Source organism: Hemiscyllium ocellatum, chromosome 10 (assembly GCF_020745735.1).
Source record: "Hemiscyllium ocellatum isolate sHemOce1 chromosome 10, sHemOce1.pat.X.cur, whole genome shotgun sequence".
Classification (NCBI taxonomy): Eukaryota; Metazoa; Chordata; class Chondrichthyes; order Orectolobiformes; family Hemiscylliidae; genus Hemiscyllium; species Hemiscyllium ocellatum.
Window position 1 is genome coordinate 112962391 of NC_083410.1, and position 22285 is coordinate 112984675.

Sequence of the window (22285 nt, forward strand, 5' to 3'; positions counted from 1 at the left end):
AATCACTTGCAAGTTCCAGAGGTTTGTGACATTGTAGCATTCAGATGCAGCATACTATTAAAGTACTGCAACAATTCAACAGTAGCTAAGTTAAGCACTATTATGTCAAACAACATAGCCTGCAGAAACAAAACTTAAGATAGGGGCTCTCTCTCTTATTCCTGATGAAGGGCTTATGCTCGAAACGTCGAATTCTCTATTCCTGAGATGCTGCCTAACCTGCTGTGCTTTGACCAGCAACACATTTGCAGCTGTGATCTCCAGCATCTGCAGACCTCATTTTTTACTCGACAATGTTTAAAGGAAAAGCATACAGTATTTTAAATGAATCAACCATACTTCTTTCGATTGAATGGTATAATTTCTCAGCAAATTATTTAAAGTGCTAGAATGAATAAATGTTCAGTTACTCAAAATTCTATATAGTTCATTACACAGAAATATAATCAATTCTGGCATTTTTAATTTGTAATTTGGCATTCCAATTTGTAATATTAGTACAACGTGTTACAGTCTCCACTTCATTTTGTACCTAGCTGGTGGCGAACATTAGTATGAAAAATGTACTGCTTTGACACAAAGCACTCATTTAGGAGTTCTTAGGATCAATTCCGGTTTTGCACTGGGTGGAACGGAGGTATCTACAGCACATCCTTTGCATATTCTTTCTAAATGCACTACTCCATTCAGTAACTGTACAAAATACGTTATTTAGGTGAAGGAAAAATAGCAACAGGAGGATGCACAAGCAAGTCATTTATTTGTGGTGATATATCAGCCTGTTTCATGCTGCAGATTTAGTTTTAATAATAAAGCAGAGGCTTATTATGTTAAAAAAAGGAATAAATCAAAGCATTTACAAATAACATTCATTTAAAGATTTTGAAATGTAATAAAAATCCCACTTATTGCAACAGCATTCCAATACAATACTCAAATATCAGAGAGGTCACGTAGGCCTGACTTATGATTTGGAGGTGATGGTGTTGGACTGGGGTGTACAAAGTTAAAAATCACACAAAGGTCTGACTTAGCTGTGGTTTCACTTCCCAGTCATGAGCATTTGATTGTCTCTTCCTTGATTCGTCCTATAACTAAATTTAAAGTTTCTCAGCTTTATAATTTCTCAGCTTCATGTTACTCCTTCAGGGTTTTAACCAAGCACTTTTGGTCTGAAACATTTAAAACTCACTGCACAGAAGTAACCTCTTTCTTAACAGTCCTAAACTGTCTCCCTTTCTCAGGAGAAACTGTTTCACACATCCAAATTCAGCCAAGACTTCTGCAAAACTGCCCAGGTTGGTTGAAATTAAAAAGCTTTCTTCCAAGTTATGGATGCTCCCCTAAGTCCAAACATCTATTCCTGCATCTTTAATTTGAAGTCTAATGCACATTGTTTATTTTGTTCATTCATAAATTCTCCTAATGTAAACAATATTCCACTATACTTCAGGAAGTCTCTCTCTAATACCGTGTTTTAAAAGAAATCACTACGACTGCAAAGATATCTACAGATTAATCATTAAATCCATTTTGACACAGAAAACCGATATGCCACTAGTCCAAAACGAAAAGAACAAAATAAATTACATCAAAATATATATAGAAAACATACCTTACACTCACTATCACAATTTATAGGTTTTGTATCAGACACTGATTGAGATTCTTGGGCACTGACCACTCTACCAAATTTACCTCTCATCACTTATAACTGCATTGCAACCTTTTAGCAATACCCAATTAGAAAGAGCATAACTGAGGAATCATTAACATACAACTCTGGTCACAAAAACTGACATCTGAAATATGGAAAACAGACTGAAACAGCACTTACTGAGATGACTGACAGTTGCAAATCATTCTCATTAAATAACTTTATACAGTTTCACAGCAAGTACAATTGAGCTCCCCACACTTTTGTCTTAGTAATGGAAACCAATGAAGATGTGATTTACTCACTCTTTGAAGATGAGCTCACCTTCTCTAGCTAAGGTTTTGAAGCTAAGCTGGGCCAGATTTCAATACACATTTTGGCTCTTGTTATGCGAAACACAGCTCCCACTGTGCCTGGGAGAAAGCGAGAGCACGAGCGAGCAAAAACAAGAAATAAAAAGTAAGAGAGAGAGTGAGAGACAACGAGAACAAGTACAATTAGAAATCAAGCACAATAGAGTGACAAAGAGTGAAAGCAAGAATCAGCGAAAGTGAGAGCAAGCATGGAAACAATTGGGAAAGAGACAGCTTTTCAAGTTATTTTGAAGGGGGGCTTTGGGAGTCTCACCTCACTGAATTGTCAAAACTGGTTACAATCCAATGTGAAACTTACTCCCTGACGTGGCAAGTGTTTCCTGAGGTCTCCTTCACTCAAATCCCCTGCTGTATGAATGGAATGGTTCAACAATTGGATCCTCAGGTGCTGGCTGCAGTGAGTGATCCCCACAATGGAAACAATGCACAAAGCTGCTATAACTGTATAGATACTCAATATCTCAAAATATCAATACCAGCTGAAAACAAATCTCAGGCTACAGACGTGTTGAGAAAAAGGTAGATAGGTTACAACTTTACGAGAATGAGCTTGTCTCCCAGTATTCCAGGAAAGGCAGGTATTAAATCAATAGCAAATTTTGTACAATGCTCGATCTTCTTTCTACTGAAGATCACAGAACTGCAGCTCTTTTTTTTGTGACTCATTTTTCTTGTCTCATTCTCAATCTTACATTGCTTGAAATTAAAAATCATAGAATATTTTCCATGTCGATAGAAAATAAAAACATATAACAAGGCTCAGCTGCTGTTTAGGCCTCTGCAGTTGCACATGCAGCCATTTCAGCAGGTCAAATCTAATCTGTAAAATCTTCCAAAATCCTTTCAGCACTGAGTCTTGGTTCATCAAGGCCAGATACATCTTCAACACCACTTGCTTTGACTTGAAAATTTTAAATATACAAATGTGTAAACTAAGAACAATTTCATATTTCCCTAACAGGTAGTTTAAGTGTTCGACTGGCAAAAAAAACTAGTCACCTCACGTGCTTGGGGGTGGCATTGGAATAAGAGAGACACAAGAATTTTAAGTAAAAGCAAAAATTGTAATTGATTTTACATTGAGCTTCTAAAATTTAAAGATGGTCACTTAACATCTTGGAAAGTCACTAATTTGCAAATATTGTGTTTCACAAGTGCCTAAAGATTCAGAAATTCAGGGGCATGGCCCATTGTGGCAGGATTGGATAAATATCCTAAGCAGGAATGGTGAAGTCTGATGCTTTCCAGATATTGGAGTTTGGGGCTCATTTAATAGAGTGGGTATATCAGCTTTCCAGCAAAGACCAAAGAATGAAAAAGGGAGATCAGTGTTGCGGGCCTAGATCGATTGATTTGGTGAGAGGAGGGCAAGAAGCATTGGTGATTAATCCCTTCTATGTGGGGTCAAGTAGATCACTCCTGGTTCCACACTCAGATAAGCTACTTGCTTTGTTAATTGCAGGTGATAATTGTAGGACAGGTTTCCCTTAGTGCAGTCTGACAGCCAGTACCAAAGTTGGAGAGAAAACTTGAATCAAAAGTTATTGCTTATTCTTATTTGCTTATGCAAAGATCCTAACAATTGTGAGAGGTATAGGTGAATGACATACCTGGTCTATTCTCGTCCAACCTGATGGGAAACACATTTCTGGCTACATGTATACAATTCATGCTCTTCATTTGGCATCTTCAGTTTCTGCACTGCAGCCAAAACATGTGCGCTGGGTGAATAAACTTACAGGCCTAAATGTTTCAGTGACATTAGCTAGGTAAAGGCCTGTACCACATTTCAGCTTGGCTCCGTTGTCTCATTTCCTTATATCTAAAACCACGACAAGCTTTTTTTAAAAATAGCTATCTTGATGTAGTATCTACTAAATACAACTTGTGTATGTAGTATCAGAACATCGTGTTGTCATACTATTACTGTAAAGGAAGCTGAAAATAACATGGAAATCTTCTGACCTACTCTTGTGAAAAATAATTGTTGAGTATCTATAACAACACTCAAATTTTTGCTGTTTAGTCAACACAAGCTTCCATTTGCACTGCATATGGTTTCATGCAGTACTTGGCTTCAGCAGGGCAACGGTTTTCCTCTGAATCAGTAGAACAGTGGAGATCTCACATTTTGCTGCAGCATATCAATGAGGCACGGATATGTATTCCAGCTCTGCATGGATGAACACACTGTTCAATAGTGCTGGCTCACACAGTATCAGGTTGAGTTATCACTTCCCATGAAGGCACTCTTATCACCAGTGCCCAGAGAGGTGGCTGCGACTCACAGCCTTTCATTTTCAAGGCAGTTTGCTGAACATTCAGGCTTCAAAGATTCACATTTTCAAACTCTATAAGAGTTTGTGAACACTCAATTTGCCAAAACTGTTTACAGTGTAATTGGGCACCGTACCTGTGTCCATGAGATAGCGAAGATGCTTCTCCACCACTGCGGCCCGTGTGTCAATTTGCTTCTGCTCATTCTCCAATGCTGCCAATTCTCCAACAACATACTGACTCGTGTCTTTGAACCCTTTCTGTTGACAAGAAAAAAAATCACGACATTAAACAAAATATATAATACAATTATAAAAAGATATGCTTTCCTTAATCTAGTGTATGCCACAAAACATATTTTGGTGCTTACAAATTTTGCCCAAAGTGCAGCTAACATCAGAATTCCCAAAGAAAAGTTAAAAGTTAAATGTGAGTATTCATTTTTCTTCAGATGTGAAATCTTGTTTTTAAAAATGTTTACCATGTAGTAAACACCTGCCAATACAGCCAATCTGATACATTTTCCATTTTATGTACTATAATGATCAATGTAAATTTTTGGGGTAAAATTACCATAATTAAGATAATGTGTTATAAATCCCTTTTCCTGAATTATTTTGGTAACTGTCTATCAATAAGTTTCCTCCTTTCATTCCATCAAATCTTTCCTCACAAATCAATTTTACAGATGATCAGCCCATTTTCCCACTGTGCTGAACCTCCCCATTAATTAAGTGAAAAAATTATCATATATATTATATTAACGCAAACATCATTCAGCTGGTAATTCATGGCTGATCTGTATAATGGAAAGGTTGAACACCCATTAACCCATGCCAACAAAATGGGTTGTCTGGGAAATTCTAGCAGGTCTCCTGTGACTTTCCCTTCCAACTGAAGCTTGCAGTATCCACTTTTGTAATAATTAAAATCCTCCTGGTAGATCAATACTGGAATCTCTTTATGGGAAGTGCCCTGATGGAAATGTCTCAAGGATGTTGAAGCTGTGCAAGTCTGAAAAATTCATCTTTTATCTGACAATTATCACTACACTGCAGACTAATTCAGTGGTGCACCCCTTTCACTTTGCATTGAAAATGTGAGAGATTGACATCTGAAAACCCAACATCTCATTTTTTACCAATGAAGACAGCATTTCTTTATATGACCCAAGAAATAATCACAATCAGTAAAGCACAGAAAAATTTAACGTACACCAAGTGCTTCATCTTCTGACGGCTTTCTCGGAGTTGTTTCACATATTTCCATCCTTTCTTCATTTCTTTTTTTTGCATCTTCTTGTATTGATCTTTGCCTTTTAACCTCTTTTTATTAAAAAAAAGGGTAAGATATTCAGAAATTGGTTAAAATTATTAACTCCACCTTGAGCAGAGGAGGTTATTCTTACAGAGGAGGTTAATTTCAATCTTATAAAAAGTATCTCTGGCAGCTAGAGAAAATGAAGTGCTATATAATATTTTAACATTCTTATCTCACGAATTTCTCACCTGGTCTGCTTTCCACATACTGACTAAATGACTGAAGATGGGTTCGTCTCACAGCTGAATCTTTATTGAACACCACAGGACTTCGCAAACGTTCAGTGGCTTGACGCAAACGCTCAGCACGATGATCCTCCATTTCATTCTGCCAGGGATTAACAATTGTTTTCATATCATTATCCAACATTTGTCTAAATTTATATTCAATAAAACAGGTTAGTTCCCTATATCTTTGCAAAGATGAAGTCTAACAAAAGATAAAATCTTTGCTCACACAAAGAATCTTTAAGTCATGATTTACATCAGCTCTATATATTAAATACCAACATCTAAAGTAATTGCTTTGTTCCCTTATTCTAGCTTGCTATCATCTGTATAGGAAATTACCAATTTACCTGCCAGTTTCTGACAAGAACTAATTTCTAAAATTGTGCGAATTGAAAAAACCTACTATGACAGGCTAAAGGTTAAGGAGTACTGGTGTAGAATAAAGAATGGAAAATTGCTGACTTACATTTTATTATCCAAATATTTGTGTGATTTATTAACACATTAACAATGTAATTTTCAGCTTTTTTTTCCAGACCACCAATATTTATACATTTGCCGTTCCCCAAGGACCCAAGAACTATGGTGTGTGGGAGAAGCAGATACCAGGGTACGTTGTACCCAAAAAATATTGCATTCTGCGGCTAATCTTGTATTATTTCTAAGTGTTTTGAAAGTAAATAGAAAAAGGCTGAGATGCATGACTAATAGCTTAGCCTACTGAATGTTGAAACTGGTTATCAAATGCTACCAAGGCTGTGCCCTTCCTCTGCATTAAGACAATCAGTAATGAGGGGGTCCTCTAACGGCCTATTCTCTTGCCTTGAGGAGGTATGGGATGCAGAATTCTCAAGAGAAGGTAACAGTTTACCCTCTCCTACAATCACAGAATGCCTCATTTACAAATATCTAAACTGCATTTACAAACATATTCAATCTGCAGTCAATTGCCCCTTCTGAGAAAAGCTGCTTTGGGACTATATTTTAAATTTCTAAAAAAAATGCTGACGGAAGCTTATAAGACAATTCTAATAAAAATTGACTAAGTGTGGTTGATGTTAAACAGAAGATGAATTCTATTAGAAGATGAATAATGTAACAAAAAGATTACACAAACCTTATTCCCTCTTACACAAATGTAAACACATTAATGCAGACTAATGTTTTGCAACTTTACGGCAGTAGAAGTGTTACAAATCAACAGATATAACCACTGAACGGAATCTTGTTAAGTAACACCATCACAAATAGATGTACACAAAGAAGCCAAAAAGAAAAATTCTAATTACTGGCATACTGGACTCTTCAATATACCTCCCGAAAACTCAAATAGTAATAACATATAAATAATATACACATACAAAGAGGCTTTTCAAACTCACTTGCAGCAGAGATAAACCTCGTAACATTTATTTCCTCCACAACATGTTACTAAGGCCTGGCATTTGTGAACAAATAAAGATCAGTCTAAGCCTAGTAAGGTGTAAAAATATCAGTATGATTAGCTCACAAATCCCATTTTGGGAAACCTTTTTATGCCAAGGGACTTCTGCCACTTTACAAATTTATTCCTTTAAGCTGGGTTAATTCAGTTAGCTTGCCAATTCATTGTGTTTTTCTCAAGCCAGCTTCATATTGCATTAAATCCATTGAAGAAAGCTAAATTGAATGAAAAATCAGACTGATCTGAGCTCCTCTTTGTTTAAAGCAAATACAAGCCTTTTCCTGCTACCTTGCTTTCATCACTGACGTATAGGTACCGATAGTGTAAAGGAAAGCAATGAAAGTCATTGTTTTTCAACTTCAAAGAGCCTCCTGTGGAAGGAAATCCTCTCAGTCAGCATAGGCGGTCTCTAAAGATATTCCAGGTGGGTGCAAAGTTAGACAACCAAATTTATCCTAAAGCCAAAACTTTAAAAAATTAAACTTTTTAAATTTTACAGCTGGAGTGATGTGGATATTTTATCCTATGCACTTCTCATGTTAAGCAAAATGCTAAAATAATTTTGCATAAATAATTGAAATGACAAGCAGCACACAAACTTTAAAGCAGTACACAATTTTCATGTTAACTGAGGTTCCAACATTTTTAAAAACCACTTCAAGCAATACATCTTCTGTTCTTTTATTATTTATATTTGTAAACACCTAGAAAGCTATTTGTTTCAAACGCAAATGGGTGGAAGTGGGGATCAAACATCTCCTTATATAGAACATAGAACATAGAAGGATACAGCGCAGTACAGGCCCTTCGGCCCTCGATGTTGCGCCGACCGAATCCTACCTAACCTATACTAGCCCAATAACTTCCAAATGCCTATCCAATGCCCGCTTAAATGACCATAAAGAAGGAGAGTTCACCACTGATACAGGCAGGGTATCACCTTATTGCTGTTCAGGTGATATCATATTGTTAGACAATTCTGTTGTGAATAATACTAAATCATTTGTCACACTATTAGCTGCTGTTACATTATTCAATTGCAAAACTAATTTTAGAATGAACAAGTCTGTCTACATGCAAAACAGCTGTAAAATAAGTAAAAAAACTAATAAATCCAGAGTTATAGCAATTCAAAGTCTTTTGATTGAATTGCTACATCACAGCAAGCCAGCTATCCCTGATTTATTACTCCTAATGACTTCCAAAAACCATTTGCTAAACAAAAATATGGCCTTATTAAATGCAAACTACACTAAGTTGAATCAAAACAGAAATTGCTGAGAAAATCTCAACAGATCTGGCAGCATCTGTGGAGAGTAATCACAGTTATGATAAGGGCCCATAGTGTTAGAGACAAGGTGCTAGCATGGATGGAAGCTTGGCTGTTTGGCACAAAGCAGAGAATGGGCATAAAAGGGTCCTTCTCAGGATGGCAGCTGATGACAAGTGGTGTTCTGCATGGGTCAGTGTTAGGACCACAACTTTTCACTTAATACATAAATGATCTAGATGAAGGAACTGAGGGTATTCTGGCTACATTTGCAGATGATACAAAGATAGGTAGAGGGACAAGTAGCATTGAGAAGGCAGGGAGACTGCAGAAGGATTTGGACAGGTTAGGAGAGGGTTAGACAAGCCACCTACCGGATTCATTCCTCCCATTGACTAACCAGGTTATACCCTTTGCCTGTCTTCATCTATCCCCCATTTCACCACCCTGCCCTCGTCACCCCCTTTATCTGCAGCTCCCCTTATATCCACCTCCAGTCCTGAAGAAAGGTTACACCCAAAATGTCGACTTCTCCATCTCCTGATGCTGCCTGGCTTGTATTGTTGTCTACCCTGGATTCCAGCCTTTACAGAATTTTTTTGTCTCTAATGAGGTTAGGAGAATGGGCAAAGAAGTAGCAGATGGAGTACAATGTGTGAGGTCATGCACTTTAGTAGGAAGAATAGAGGCATGGACTACTTTCTAAAGATACTTGGGAGTTCTAGTCCAGGTAAACTTGCAGGTGGAGTCAGTGGTTAGGAAGGCAAACGCAATGATTTTGAGAGGACTTGATGCTGTGAAACTTGAAAGGAATCAGAAAAGATTTACAAGAATGTTGCCAGGAGTGGAGGATTTGAGCTATAGGGAGAGGTTGAATAGGCTCGGGCTGTTTTCCCTGGAGGGTCAGAGGCTGAGGAGTGACCTTATAGAGGTTTATAAAATCATGAAGGGCTTGGATAGGATAAATAGACAAAGTCTTTTCCTTGGGGGGGGGGGGGGGGGGGGGGGGGGAGAGCTGAGAAATAGAGGACATAACTTTAGGGTGAGAGGGGAAAGATATAAAAAAGACCTAAGGGGCAGCTTTTTCAAGCAGAGGGCGGTGCGTGTATGGAATGTGCTGCCAGAGGAAGTGATGGAGACCGGTACAATTGCAACATTTAAAAGGCATCTGAATGGGTATACGAATAGGAAGGGTTTGGAGGGATATGGGCCAAATGCTGGCAGGTGGGACTAGATTGGGTTGGGATATCTGGTTGGCATGGACAAGTTGGACCGAAGGGCCTGTTTCCATGCTGTACATCTCTATGACTATATAAAAGCAGGGACGTACTTCTCAGGGTCTATAAAGCTCTGGTCAGACCACATTTGGAATACAGTGTGTGGTTTTGGGCCCCATACCTCAGAAAGGATCTACTGGCCCTGCAGTGGGTTCAGAGGAGTTTCACGAGAATGGTCCCAGGAATGAAAAGCTTAACATATGAGGAACATTTAAGGGCTCCATCTATACTTGGTGGAACTTTGAAGGATGATGGGGGGGGATCTAAATGAAACTTACAGAATAATGAGTAGCCTGGACAGAGTGAATGTTGGAAAGATGCTTCCATTAGTAAGAGAGACAAAGACTTGAAGGCTCAGCCTTAGAGTAAAAGAAAGATCTTTTAGAATGGAGATAAGGAGAAATGTCTTCAGCCAGAGAGTGGTGAATCTATGGAATTCAACGCCACAGAAGGCTGTGGAGGCCAGGGTTGTTGAGTATATTTAAGATAGAGATAGATAAGGGGATCAATGGTCACTGGGAGAAAGCAGGAGAATGAGGTTGAGAAATTTATCAGCCATGATCGAATAGCGGAGCAGAGTCAATGGGCTGAATGGCCTAATTTCTGCTCCTGTGTCTTATGGTCTTAACATTTCAGGTCATGTCACCCTTCTTCATGTGGAATGAAATGTATGTTTTCATTTAAATTGAAACTAATCATAATTACAAATGCCCAGCATAAAATACATATAGGAAAACAAAAGAATGTGGAAAAACTCAACAAGTCTAACAGTATCTGTGGAGAGAGAGTTAGAATCAACATTTCAGGTCCACAGTCTGTATGTGTTCTGACAAATGGTCACTGACTAGACCTCTGTCTCTCTCTGCCACTAGACTTGCTGAAAATCTCCAACACTTCTCATTTCTAGTGGAGCAAAGAGAAATCCTCTGGATGGTTTTCTAAAAAGCTTTTGAGCCTGTCATTCCTCTTCGGCAGGAGACCCAGGGCCAAATGCCTGAAATTTAATTTTCAGCATTAAATGTGAATTGAAAAATTTTTTAGGTAAGCAAAAACAAAACTTGAACATAAAAACACTTACATCAATATGATAATTTTAAAAATATGAAATAAGCAATTAACAAAGTGATTTTATTGGCTCTTTGCTTAAAAAGCAGGGACAGAGTTAGACAGATTTAGCTGCAAATTCTCCCTGGTCCAGGCAGAAATCAGTGTAGGGAAGGTGTTAATGTGGCTAATGTGAGGGGGTTAGATATAATTCACATTTGCTTCTGGTAATGGAGAGGGGACACGGAGGAAGGAAAGATGGAAGGAGGGCGTATAGAAGAACCTTCCGCTAGCCCATGAGACTCTATTGAGAGAAGAGGAAGGAAGGAAGTCAAGTAGGGAGTTGAATAGGGAATGATCCATCAACCACAATCGAAGTAGATGGAAGGATGTCAGGTTGGAATAGCTGGGGTCAGGGTCGGGGCGCTCAGACCACTGAAATAAAGTCGGAGGTAGAAGTGAGGCATAGCTAGGTACTTTAACTTGCACCTCAGATGCATCTGGCCACTTTGAACACAACAGTTTTTGAATCTGACTTGGTGAGAAAGAAAGGAGAGACATAATAATCTGACACACCCTTCTTGGCCAATGAAGGCCACATTACAACTTTCCAGACTCAACACTATGTTCACCAATTTCAGATTGTATTCTGTCCCATTACTTTGTCTCCTTTCTCTTTGCAAGCTTCAGTTCTAGCCTCATATTTTTGATGGAGCTTGCTTTTGGCTGGCAGTTGGTCTTGTTCTGCCATTGACACTATATTTTTGTTTGTTTTTGTACTTGTCCCATTCTCACTCTCTTTGGCCTTGAATCACCAACTCATCTGTTATTTAATCTCTCCTATCTTGCACTCAATCACAGACATTCCTTTTCCATCCTTATCCATCGGGATTCTTTGCATCAGCTCTAAGGAGGGATCAACTTAAAATTTGAATATCACTTCACTGTCCATGTATATGACCTGACTGACTCAATATTTCTGTCATTTTGTTCTTATTTCAGATTTACAGCATCTGCAGTATTTTGCTTTTGTGGTGTTTTATGTCAGCAAGGCTCAGTTAGTTGCACTATTGCCTCTGAGTCATAAGGTACCAGGTTCAATTCCAAGTCCAGAGCTTAAGCATGAAAATTAAAGCTGACACTCCAATGCTGAACCAGGCTGCATTGTTGAATGACCCTGTATGAGCCTTCTCAGGTGGACATAAAAATCCCATGACACTGTTTCAAAAAAGAACAGGCTGATATACCTGGTACACTGGCCAAGATTGATCCTTCAATCAATATCACAACAGATATTCACAGATCATTACATTGTTACTTGTGGAAGCTTGCTGTGCTCAAATTGGCAGCCAATTTTTCTGCAACACAACAGTGACAACACTTTGAGAAGGTTCATTATCTGCGAAGGACATTGAAATGCCCAGTGCTCATTAATGGTGCTATAATAATGGGTCTCTTTTGTTGTTGTTGTCTAGAAACTGTTTGTAGTCATGAGGGCATCAGAACTTGAGCTCATAACTATAGTCATTAATCAATGCAATAAAGAATTCAGGATTTTTTTTATTTCCTTATATAGTGCTGTCAACACAGAATTCTCTGTCGCAAGTGGTTGCAGCATAGATGGATTTAAGGGGACTTGAGGTAAGTGTGAGAAGGGGGAAGGAACATGTGAATTGATAGGGTTAGATGAACTTAGATGGGAAGATCATACAGAGCATGCAGACTAGCATTGACCTGATGGTCATGGCTCTGTTAGAACACAGAACATTACAGCACCGTACGCCCTTTGACTCTCAATGTTGCACCAACTTGTGAAACCAATCTAAAGTCCATCTAACCTACTTTATTCCTTTATCATCCATTTGTCTACCCAATGACCATTTTAATGCCTTTTTAATGTTGACGAGTCCAATACTGTTGCAGGCAGGCGTTCCATGCCCTTACTACTCTCTGAGTAAAGAAACTACCACTGACATCCATCCCATGTCTATCACCCCTCAATTTAAAGCTTTCTTCTCTCGTGCTAGCCATTGCCATCGGAGAAAAAAGGCTCTCACTGTCCACCCAATCTAATCCTCTGATTATCTTGTATGCCTCTATTAAGTCACCTCTTAACCTTCTTCTCTCTAATGATGTCCCTCAGCCTTTCCTCATAAGACCTTGCTTCCATATCAGGCAACATCCTGGTAAATCTCCTCTGCACCCTTTCCAATGCTTCCACATCCTTCCGATAATGCGGCGACCAGAACTATATGCAATAGTCCAAGTGCAGCCGCACCAGAGTTTTGTACAGCTGCAGCAGGACCTCATGGCTCCAAAACTCAATCCCTCTACCAATAAAAGCTAACACCAAAATCTCCTCTCTGCTCATCCACACTCCTAAGAATCTTACCATTAGCCCAGTACTGTGTGTTCCTGGTACTCCTTCCAAAGTGAACCATTTCAGATTTTTCTGCGTTGAAATCCATTTGCCACCTCTCAGCCCAGCTCTGCAGCTTATCTAAGTTCCTCTGTAACCTGCAACATCCTTCTGCACTGTCCTCAACTCTATCGACCTAAGTGTCGCTCACAAATTTACTAACCAATCCTTCTACCCCCTCATCCAAGTCATTTATAAAAATAACAAACAGCAGTGGATGCAATTAGTTACGAGTAACTAAATTCCAAAATGAACATTTCCCATCAACCTCTATCTTCTAACATCGAGCCAATCTCTGATCCAAACCACTAAATCACCCTCAATCCCATGCCTCAGTATTTTCTGCAATAGCATACCATGGGGAACTTATCAGACGCTTTACTGAAATCCATATACACCATTTCAATCACTTTACCCTCATCCACCTGCGTTTGGTCATCTTCTCAAAGAACTCAAATAGGTTTGTGAGGCACGACCTAACCTTCACAAAACCGTACTGACTATTCCCAATCAACTTATTCCTTTCTAGATGACTATAAATCATATCTCCTACAATCTTTTCTAAAACTTTACCTACAACTGAAGTAAGGCACACTGGTGTATAAATACCAGGGTTGTCTATACTCCTCCTCTTGAACAAGGGAACAACATTTGCTATCCTCCAGTCTTTTGGCACTATTCCTGTAGACAACGATGACATAAAGATCAAAGCCAATGGCTCTGCAATCTTTTCCCTATCTTCCCAAAGAATTCGAGGATAGATCCTATCTGGCCCAGGGGACTTAATCTATTTTCACACTGCTAACACCACCTCCTTATGAACTTCAATCCCATCTAGCCTAGTAGCCTGTATCTCAGTATTCTCCTCAACAACATTGCCTTTTTCCAGCCTGAGTACTGATGAAAAATATTAATTTAGTGCCTCTCCTATCTCTTCAGCTAACCTGTAACTCTCAAGCGCTCTAACTGATCCTTCATGTTTCATCTTTACATAAGCCCCCTTCTTCCTCTTGACAAGGAAATTCAACTTCTTTAGCAATCCACAGTTCCTTCATTCGACCACTTCCTCCCTGCCTGACAGATACATACTTATCAAGGACATGCGGTAGTTTTTCCTTGAATAAGCTCCACATTAAATTGTGCCCATCCCTTGCAGTTTCCTTTCCCATCCTATGCATCCTAAATCTTGCTTAATATCATCATAATTGCCTCTTCCCCAACCATAACTGGTGTCCTGTGGTTTATACCTGTCCCATTTCCATCGCTAAGGTAAACATAACCGAATTGTGGTCATTATCACCAAAGTGCTCACCTACCTCCAAATCTAACACTTGGCCTGGTTCATTACCTAGTTCCAAATCCAAGTAGGACAAGAAAGAGAAGACAAAAAGAATGGGAAATATAAGCACAAAGTGAAAGATGAGGATGGAAAAATATTCAAATATTCCAAATCGAAAGCTGCACCAAGAAAACAGTCCAAGAGAGCGTCTGGAGGCAGTAGTTTGGTGTATAACATTAAGCAGCCCAAGAAGGTAAAACAACCCCAGCACCACCACCTCCCTCCGCCTGCTGCAAACATTAATGTGAGCCAGTTAGCTAGAATGTGGAAGAGAACAACATCAACAGCAGAGGTTTGGCTCCTGTTATAGCTGGGATAGACTTAGGAACTGCTTCATCATCCCACCCTAGAGTGTGGCAGGCAATGGCAAATGCCACTGATTAAAAACAAAATGCCAATAAAAACAGCTCAGGATGAAGCATCAGCAAACAGACAATGAGCCAAAGACCTGCCTTTAGAGCAGAGAACAAAAAGAATAGAAAAGCATCAACTCATCTTGGCATACATTCCCACGTGCACTCGCTTTCCACAGCCCAACTATTCCTCTCGAGATGATTATAAATCCTATCTCTTATAACCTTAACACTTTACCCACAACCAAAGTATGACTCACTGGTCTCTAATTACCAAGGGTTGTCTCTGCACCCTTCCTTGAAAAGGAGGCAACATTTGCTATCCTCCTGTCTTCTGGCACTATTCCTACAGACAATGATGACATAAAGATCAAAGCCAAAGGCTCTGCAACCTCCTCCCTGGTTTCTGATAGAATCCTAGGATAAATACCATCCAGCCCAAGGGACTTATCTATTTTCATATTCTTCAGAAATGCTGACACCTCCTCCCTGTGAACCTCAACCCCGCCTAGTAGTCTGTATCTCAGTATTCTCCTTGACAACATTGCCTTTTTCCAGCAATTTCTGTTTTTGTTTGATTTACAGCATCCACAGTTCTTTTGGGATTATCAGTTGTTCATGTGTTATCAATGTGTGTATGGATCAAAACTTTGTTTCGCTACCACATCTAATTGTGAATGGTGGTGCATAATCAAATAGTTAACCACATGGGTAAAAAGGACTGTGAGTGCTGGATAAAGTTCAGTCTATGGGCCTTGCCAACATCCCATGTTTAGCACTGATGATTTCTGGCCCGAAACGTCGAATTTCCTGTTCCTTGGATGCTGCCTAACCTGCTGTGCTTTAACCAGCAACACATTTTCAGCACTGATGATTTCTGCTCTAGAACTAGCTGCAGTTCTGGCCAAGTTGTTCCTGTACAGCAACAACACTACTGGTATATTACACACCAGCCTGCAACACACGCACCAGCCAGTTTTCGAACGTTTCTACCCTACTGTTGTTACAATACTGAACCGACTCTCAAACGCCTGTACCTGTGGTTCTGTTTTTGTTGCTGTTTACCTATTATTTACTATCGATGCTACTTAACTCTGTGATCTGCCTGTATTGCTCACAAAACAAAGCTTTTCACTGTGCCTTGGTACACGTGACAATAAATTCAATTCATCAATCTATCTGACAGGATTGCTCAGTATAGACCACAAAAACAGGACTTCAAGTTGCCAAATATCACTTTGTCAATATATTACAGCTTCAGTTATTAGCAAAATGATCTATGATGTTGAAAGTAATGCTATCACGTGACACTTAGTCACCAAAAAGCTGTTTACTGACATTGAGGAATTTCATTAGAGTCCTTCAGTTTTGAACTTCACCATCATTGTCCTTATTTGGTGGTTAATTTGGCATCAAGATACCACGTGAGTTTTAGCAAAGCCCATCAATGAAAATGGAAGTGGGGGGAGGGGAATCTCTACACTGACAGGGGTCATAACTAGTGCAAACCAAACGATTACTGGAAAATCTAGATTTTGCAGAGACTGGAGCCCCTGTGCTATCATATACAAGGAATCTATTAATTCCAAGTTTTGAAAAATTAATCATTCATGCTCCATTACCGAGTCAAGTATGGTATAATTACAACTTTATCCTTTTGTGAACTTTCCATTAATCTCCATTATGTTTATTTTATTAAATTGCTTCATCTGAACTTACTATTTTGAATTTATAATGAAAAATTATTAACACCTGGTCGTTACAAAGTGTTTGTACAACATACATACTTGGCTTTCATTTTTAAGAGCTATCTGAATTACATTGTGGTGTTTTCTTGTCATATATATATGTTTTTCCAAAGTTCATATTACTCTTGTGCAAATGGTGTTTGAAAATACAGAAATTGCTCATTCATCTTTCTTTTGGTGTGGATTTAGGGAATAGGTCACAGAGGAAGGAGCTGGACTCCATTCTCTTTGTATTTGAGGTAAGTCATAATTGGCAATATACTACAGATTCAGGAATGTTCTTCGTTTGAAGTGTCTATTAATATCATTGATCTGTGTCTTATCTGGCTACTAATGTTCCCCTCTCTATTCTTAAGGGAGCTTAAGGTGAAGGAACCCTTAGGAGGAGTGACTATAACATGATAGAAGTGACTCTGCAGGTTGAGAGGAAAAACTGGAATCACATGTAACGTTGAATAAGGGTAACTACAGAGACATGAGGGAGGAGATGGCTGGAATTGACTAGGAGAGGAGCCTAGCAGGAAAGACAGTGGAACAGCAATGGCAGGAGTTTCTGACAGCAGTTCGAGAGATGCTGCAAAAATTTATCCCGAGGAAAAGGAAGGCAGGATGAGGCAACCAGGGATAGCACAAAAGCAAAAGAGAAAGAATATGATGTGGCAAAGGGGATTGTGAAGCCTACAAAGACCAACAGAGGACAACTAAAAAGAAATCAGGATAGAGAAGTGTAATGATGATGCTCCTTTAACAAGGTTATGTTGTCCTTGGCTTGGGTCCTTGGAACCCAAAGAAGCAGGTTCATACTGGTACTGTCTCTTTGACATCTCTCCTGTAAGATTCTATATTTGACTTTTACCTTTTGTGCCAAGAGGTGTTTATGGGGATTGTGACAAGTATTTGGAATACATCATTAAGTTGGGACGATCTACTAGATTTTTGGATAGGTTAAGTTATTCTGTATTCTGTTCTCTTTTGTTTATGTTTCATTTGATAATCTTGTAAATAAAATCTGTTTTGTTGAAAACCAAATGATTTGTCCAGCAGCATCTCTCCTGGAATATCCACTTTACATCTACTTAAAACAACTAGCAAACTTAGGGTCTGGGCTGCTTTCTTGAAATGCTTTGAGGGTGTCTCCTCGTCCATAACAGACTGGGGGCTCATCCAGGATTTCTCCTGTAATTCAGATTTGGGATTAATGTTGTTGGTCTCTAAGACAGCGAGTGGCAGGTGTCAGTGTCTTTCAGTCTGGGTGTTCAATTTGGTTGGTTTAAATGGTGCTTGGGATAGCACTGGCTCTTTCAGTCACCAAGTGTTTTCTGGGGGTGGAAGGAGTGATCTGGAGGGTTTTGCAAAAGGTGATTAAAGCCAAGCTGCCAAAATTAGCAGACAAGCTGGAGCTGGAACTGCCTCCTTCCATGAGGAATGGAGAGCTAATTACTGCAGTAGGTCAGCATTTAAACTTGCTGGAAATACCATCAGAATCTTTACAGATGGCTAAAATTCAATTGCAACTGAAGCAATTTGCGTTTGGCAAAAGACATGGAAAGGGCAACAGGAATGAAACAGTTTGAATTGTGATTAAAAGCAGAGGAAAGAGAAAAAAGTGCTTTAGCAGAAGAAAAAGAAATAGAGAGAGAAAGAGAGAGAGAAGAAAGAAAGAAAGAGAGGAAGTTTGAGTTTCAGATATTGGCACTTAAATAGGAGTTCAAAAATTCACTTTCTGAAATAGGGAGGATTCATGTGGAAGAGCAGAGATTAAAACGGCATGATTAGCAGCTGAAATGGCTGATGATTATAAGTTGGTCCATAAGTCAAAGTTTGGCTTCCAAAATCAATTTCAATCCTTGAAGGATAGAAATTAGAGAAAATTGTGGGTGGCACGGTGGCACAGTGGTTGGCACTGCTGTCTCGCAGCGCCAGAGACCCGGGTTCAATTCCCGCCTCAGGTAACTGTCTGTGTGAAGTTTTCACGTTCTCCCTGGGTCTGTGTGAGTTTCCTCCGGGTGCTCCGGTTTCCTCCCACAGTCCAAAAATGTGCATGTTAGATGAATTGGCCATGCTAAATTGCCCGTAGTGTTAGGTGAAGGGGTAAATGTAGGGGAATGGGTCTGGCGGGTTGCTCTTCAGAGAGTCGGTGTGGATTCGTTGGGCCGAAGGGCCTGTTTCCACACTAAATAATCTAATCTAAACAACATTATTCTGGCTATCCAACAGGGGGCATGTCGATAGTTCAAACCAACCCTGGAGACACTCCAGACTTTCCAACAAGAGGTAAAGGACAATTAACTAACACTGGTATGATCGTAGTGAACATGGTCTATCAATAATCATCGACTAACTTAATATCAAAGATCTTCATGATCTAAAAATGGTTCTAAAAATGGTTCTAAAAAGGACTCTGCTGACCTACCAGAGATGCTGTCTGACAAGCCCAGTCAACCCATGTGGAATATACAAAATCAGCTGCATTGGAATAGAACAAGGGAACCTTACAGCCCAGGAACAGGCTCTTCGGCCCTCCAAGCCTGAGCCAATCCAAATCTACTGTCTAAACCTGTCGGTCAATTCCTAAGCATCTGTATCCCTCTGCTCCCCACCTACTCATGCATCTGTCCAGACGCATCTTAAATGACTCTATCGTGCCTGTCTCTACCACCTCTGCTGGCAACGTGTTCCAGACACCCACCACCGTCTGTGTGAAGTACTTACCGCCTGTATCTCCCTTAAACTTTCCACCTCTCACTTTGAAAGCGTGACCTCTCGTTATTGAATCCTTCACCCTGGGAAAAAGCTGGTCTCTCTCCACCCTGTCTATACCCTTCATGATTTTGTAAACCTCAATCAGGTCCCCCCTCAATCTCCTTTTTTCTAATGAAAATAAACCTAATCTACTCAACCTTTATTCATAGCTAGCAAGCACCTTCCATACCAGGCAACATCCTTGTAAATTACTGATTGAATCAAGAGGCACTGAAACATATTGAGGTGTCAAGAAATTTGTAACTCTTGGCTGACTCGCACTTGCATGACAACTGCAGATATTGAGGGATGAAAAGTCACATTTCTATCTAGCTTGGAATAAAACAACATGACACAGACACCAAAATTTGCAAAGGAATGGTACATAAGCAACCATCTTGTGCAGTAAGAAACAGTACGTAACATGGACTGCTAACAGAAAGGAAAGCTCTTCTGCCAACCACTGTCTCCTTGCTAATCTCAGAAATCTAGAAAAATCAACTTGGAAAAACCATGAACTGTTCACTGATAAATCAAAGTTATTGGAAAAGTTCAGCACTGCTGAAAAGAAGGACAACAGCTAAACTGCTGGGACTCTGAGTTCACCCTCAACTCAGAGATTTGAAAAGAATCTTTAAACAGCAACTGACTTACCTTCCTGTTTGTACGGACCAACCTCACGTTTGTAAACCCACTATCCATGTTTGTGTTAATGGGTTTGGTTTTGCATTTTATTAGTTTTCTCAGGTTTAATAAGTAATAAAACTCCATCCCCTTCACTCAAGAAAACCTTGGAAGTGGCTCTCCTTCATTGTTCACCTGGTTAACTATCATACTACAATTAAATTTAGCTGTGCGCACAAAAAAAAGAAACAAAAATATCTGTTGCCGCTGACAGAAAGGATTAAAAATGAAGGGAGCTGCTGATCCCTTCCCACCCGGTTGTAACAACATTAATTATTGTCCTGAATCTGATCATGTTTAGAATTGAATTTGGTATCTGCTTAGTTCAAAATGAATTAACATTATTATTGTCTGAACTGTCATGGAAGTTTACAGAGTTAAAATAAAGTGGATCTCAATGAAGGTTGGACATAATATTACAAAACTGAGGATTGCCCAGTTATCACAAAGATAACTTTTAAAATTCTATATTAAGTCTATAGGATTCAGAAGGGGGAGGGAAAACAGCCAGTAGTCGTGGTATGCATCAATACCAATGACATTGCTAAACAAAAGTGAAACAGCTACCTGATGAAGGAGCAGCGCTCCGAAAGCTAGTGCTTCCAAATAAACCTGTTGGACTATAACCTGGCGTTGAGAGATTTTTAACTTTGTCCAACCCAGTCCAACACTGGCACCTCCGTATTATGGCTAGGAAAAGGGATGAAGATCCAAAAAGTGAATACAGGGGAACCTCGATTATCTGAACGAGATGTGCGTGCATTATTTCATTCAGATAATCAATTATTCGGTTAATTAATTGAATGCCTTTCCTCTGGGGCTTTGAGTTTTTAAAGTCTGCTCCCTATTCAGGAGTCTGCAGCAGTACACAGCGTGCGAGACCCCGCCCCCAACATCACCCCCAGTGCCCCAACCCTGTTCAGCACTGTCCCCCACTCTCAACACCGCCACCATGCCCCAAACCTCATCCAGCACTGCCCCCCTCATCCCCAACACTGCCGCTACCACCAAATCACATCCAGCACCACCCCAACCCCACACAACACTGCCCCACCCCCAAACTCCATCCAGCACAACCCCCAACCCCACACAACACTGCCCCACCCCCAAACTCCATCCAGCACAACCCCCAACCCCACACAACACTGCCCCACCCCCAAACTCCATCCAGCACAACCCCCAACCCCACACAACACTGCCCCACCCCCAAACTCCATCCAGCACAACCCCCAACCCCACACAACACTGCCCCTGACCCCCAAACCCCATCCAGCACCGCCCCCAACCCCAAACCTCATCCAGCACCAACCACAACTCCACACAACACTACCTCTGCTCCCAACCCCCATCCAGGACCGCCCCTAAACCCTGTCCAGCTCTGCACCCCCCAGCCAGGCAGCCAGACTGAACACCAACAAGACTGCTGCTTCTGCCTTTGTGGGGTAAGTGTCCAAATAGCGCACAGCTGCGCGCACACACATGCACACACAATCTTTCTGACAGGTTCCACCTCTGCCCTGTATAAGACAATGTTGGTCAGATTATCTGGGGAAGGGGGGGGGGGATTAGGGGTACACGCCTGTAGAACTCCAGGGAAAGTGTGGGGAGAGAGAGAGGGCGGGCAGTCCGTCATTTGGAGACAGTGCCTGTTTAATCACTGTAAACAAAAGACGCGATCACTGTTGGAAACACAGTAATGTTTCTATTGGGACCTCGAGGTCTCCTTCGGATAATCCGATTTTTGGATAATTGGCATTAGGATAATTGAGGTTCCCCTGTATGGGAGTTAGTTTGGAAGCTAAAAGGCAGGATGAGCAGAGTAGTACTCTCAGGATTGCTACCAGCGTCACGGGCTAATGAGATTAGGAATATAGAATGAGTGCAGATGAACACATAGGTGTAGAGCTGGTGTAGGCAGGGGGATTTCAGACATGTGGATCATTGGGATAGCTTCTGGGGAAGGTGAAACCTGTACAAGGAAGTCATGATACACCTGAACTGGAGGGACAACTAAATCCTGGATGCAAGGTCTGCTAGAGCTCTTTGGGAGGGTTTGGCAAGGGGATGGGAACCGGAGCTATGGATCTGAGGATGGGATAGCTGGTGG

At 40.3% G+C, this 22285-nt stretch overlaps 1 protein-coding gene across 3 annotated transcripts in view; it reads right to left on the reverse strand.

Annotated features, from left to right (window-relative positions):
* ehbp1 (EH domain binding protein 1) overlaps positions 1-22285 on the reverse strand; it is a 389620-nt gene that overhangs the window by 49222 nt on the left and 318113 nt on the right. For all 3 annotated transcript variants that reach the window (XM_060831882.1, XM_060831884.1, XM_060831883.1), the window contains 3 exons: positions 5817-5955; positions 5524-5633; positions 4445-4568 (listed from right to left, as the gene is read on the reverse strand). In XM_060831882.1, coding sequence (XP_060687865.1) covers positions 4445-4568; positions 5524-5633; positions 5817-5955 — 373 coding nt within the window. The remainder of the gene's footprint in view (positions 1-4444; positions 4569-5523; positions 5634-5816; positions 5956-22285) is intronic.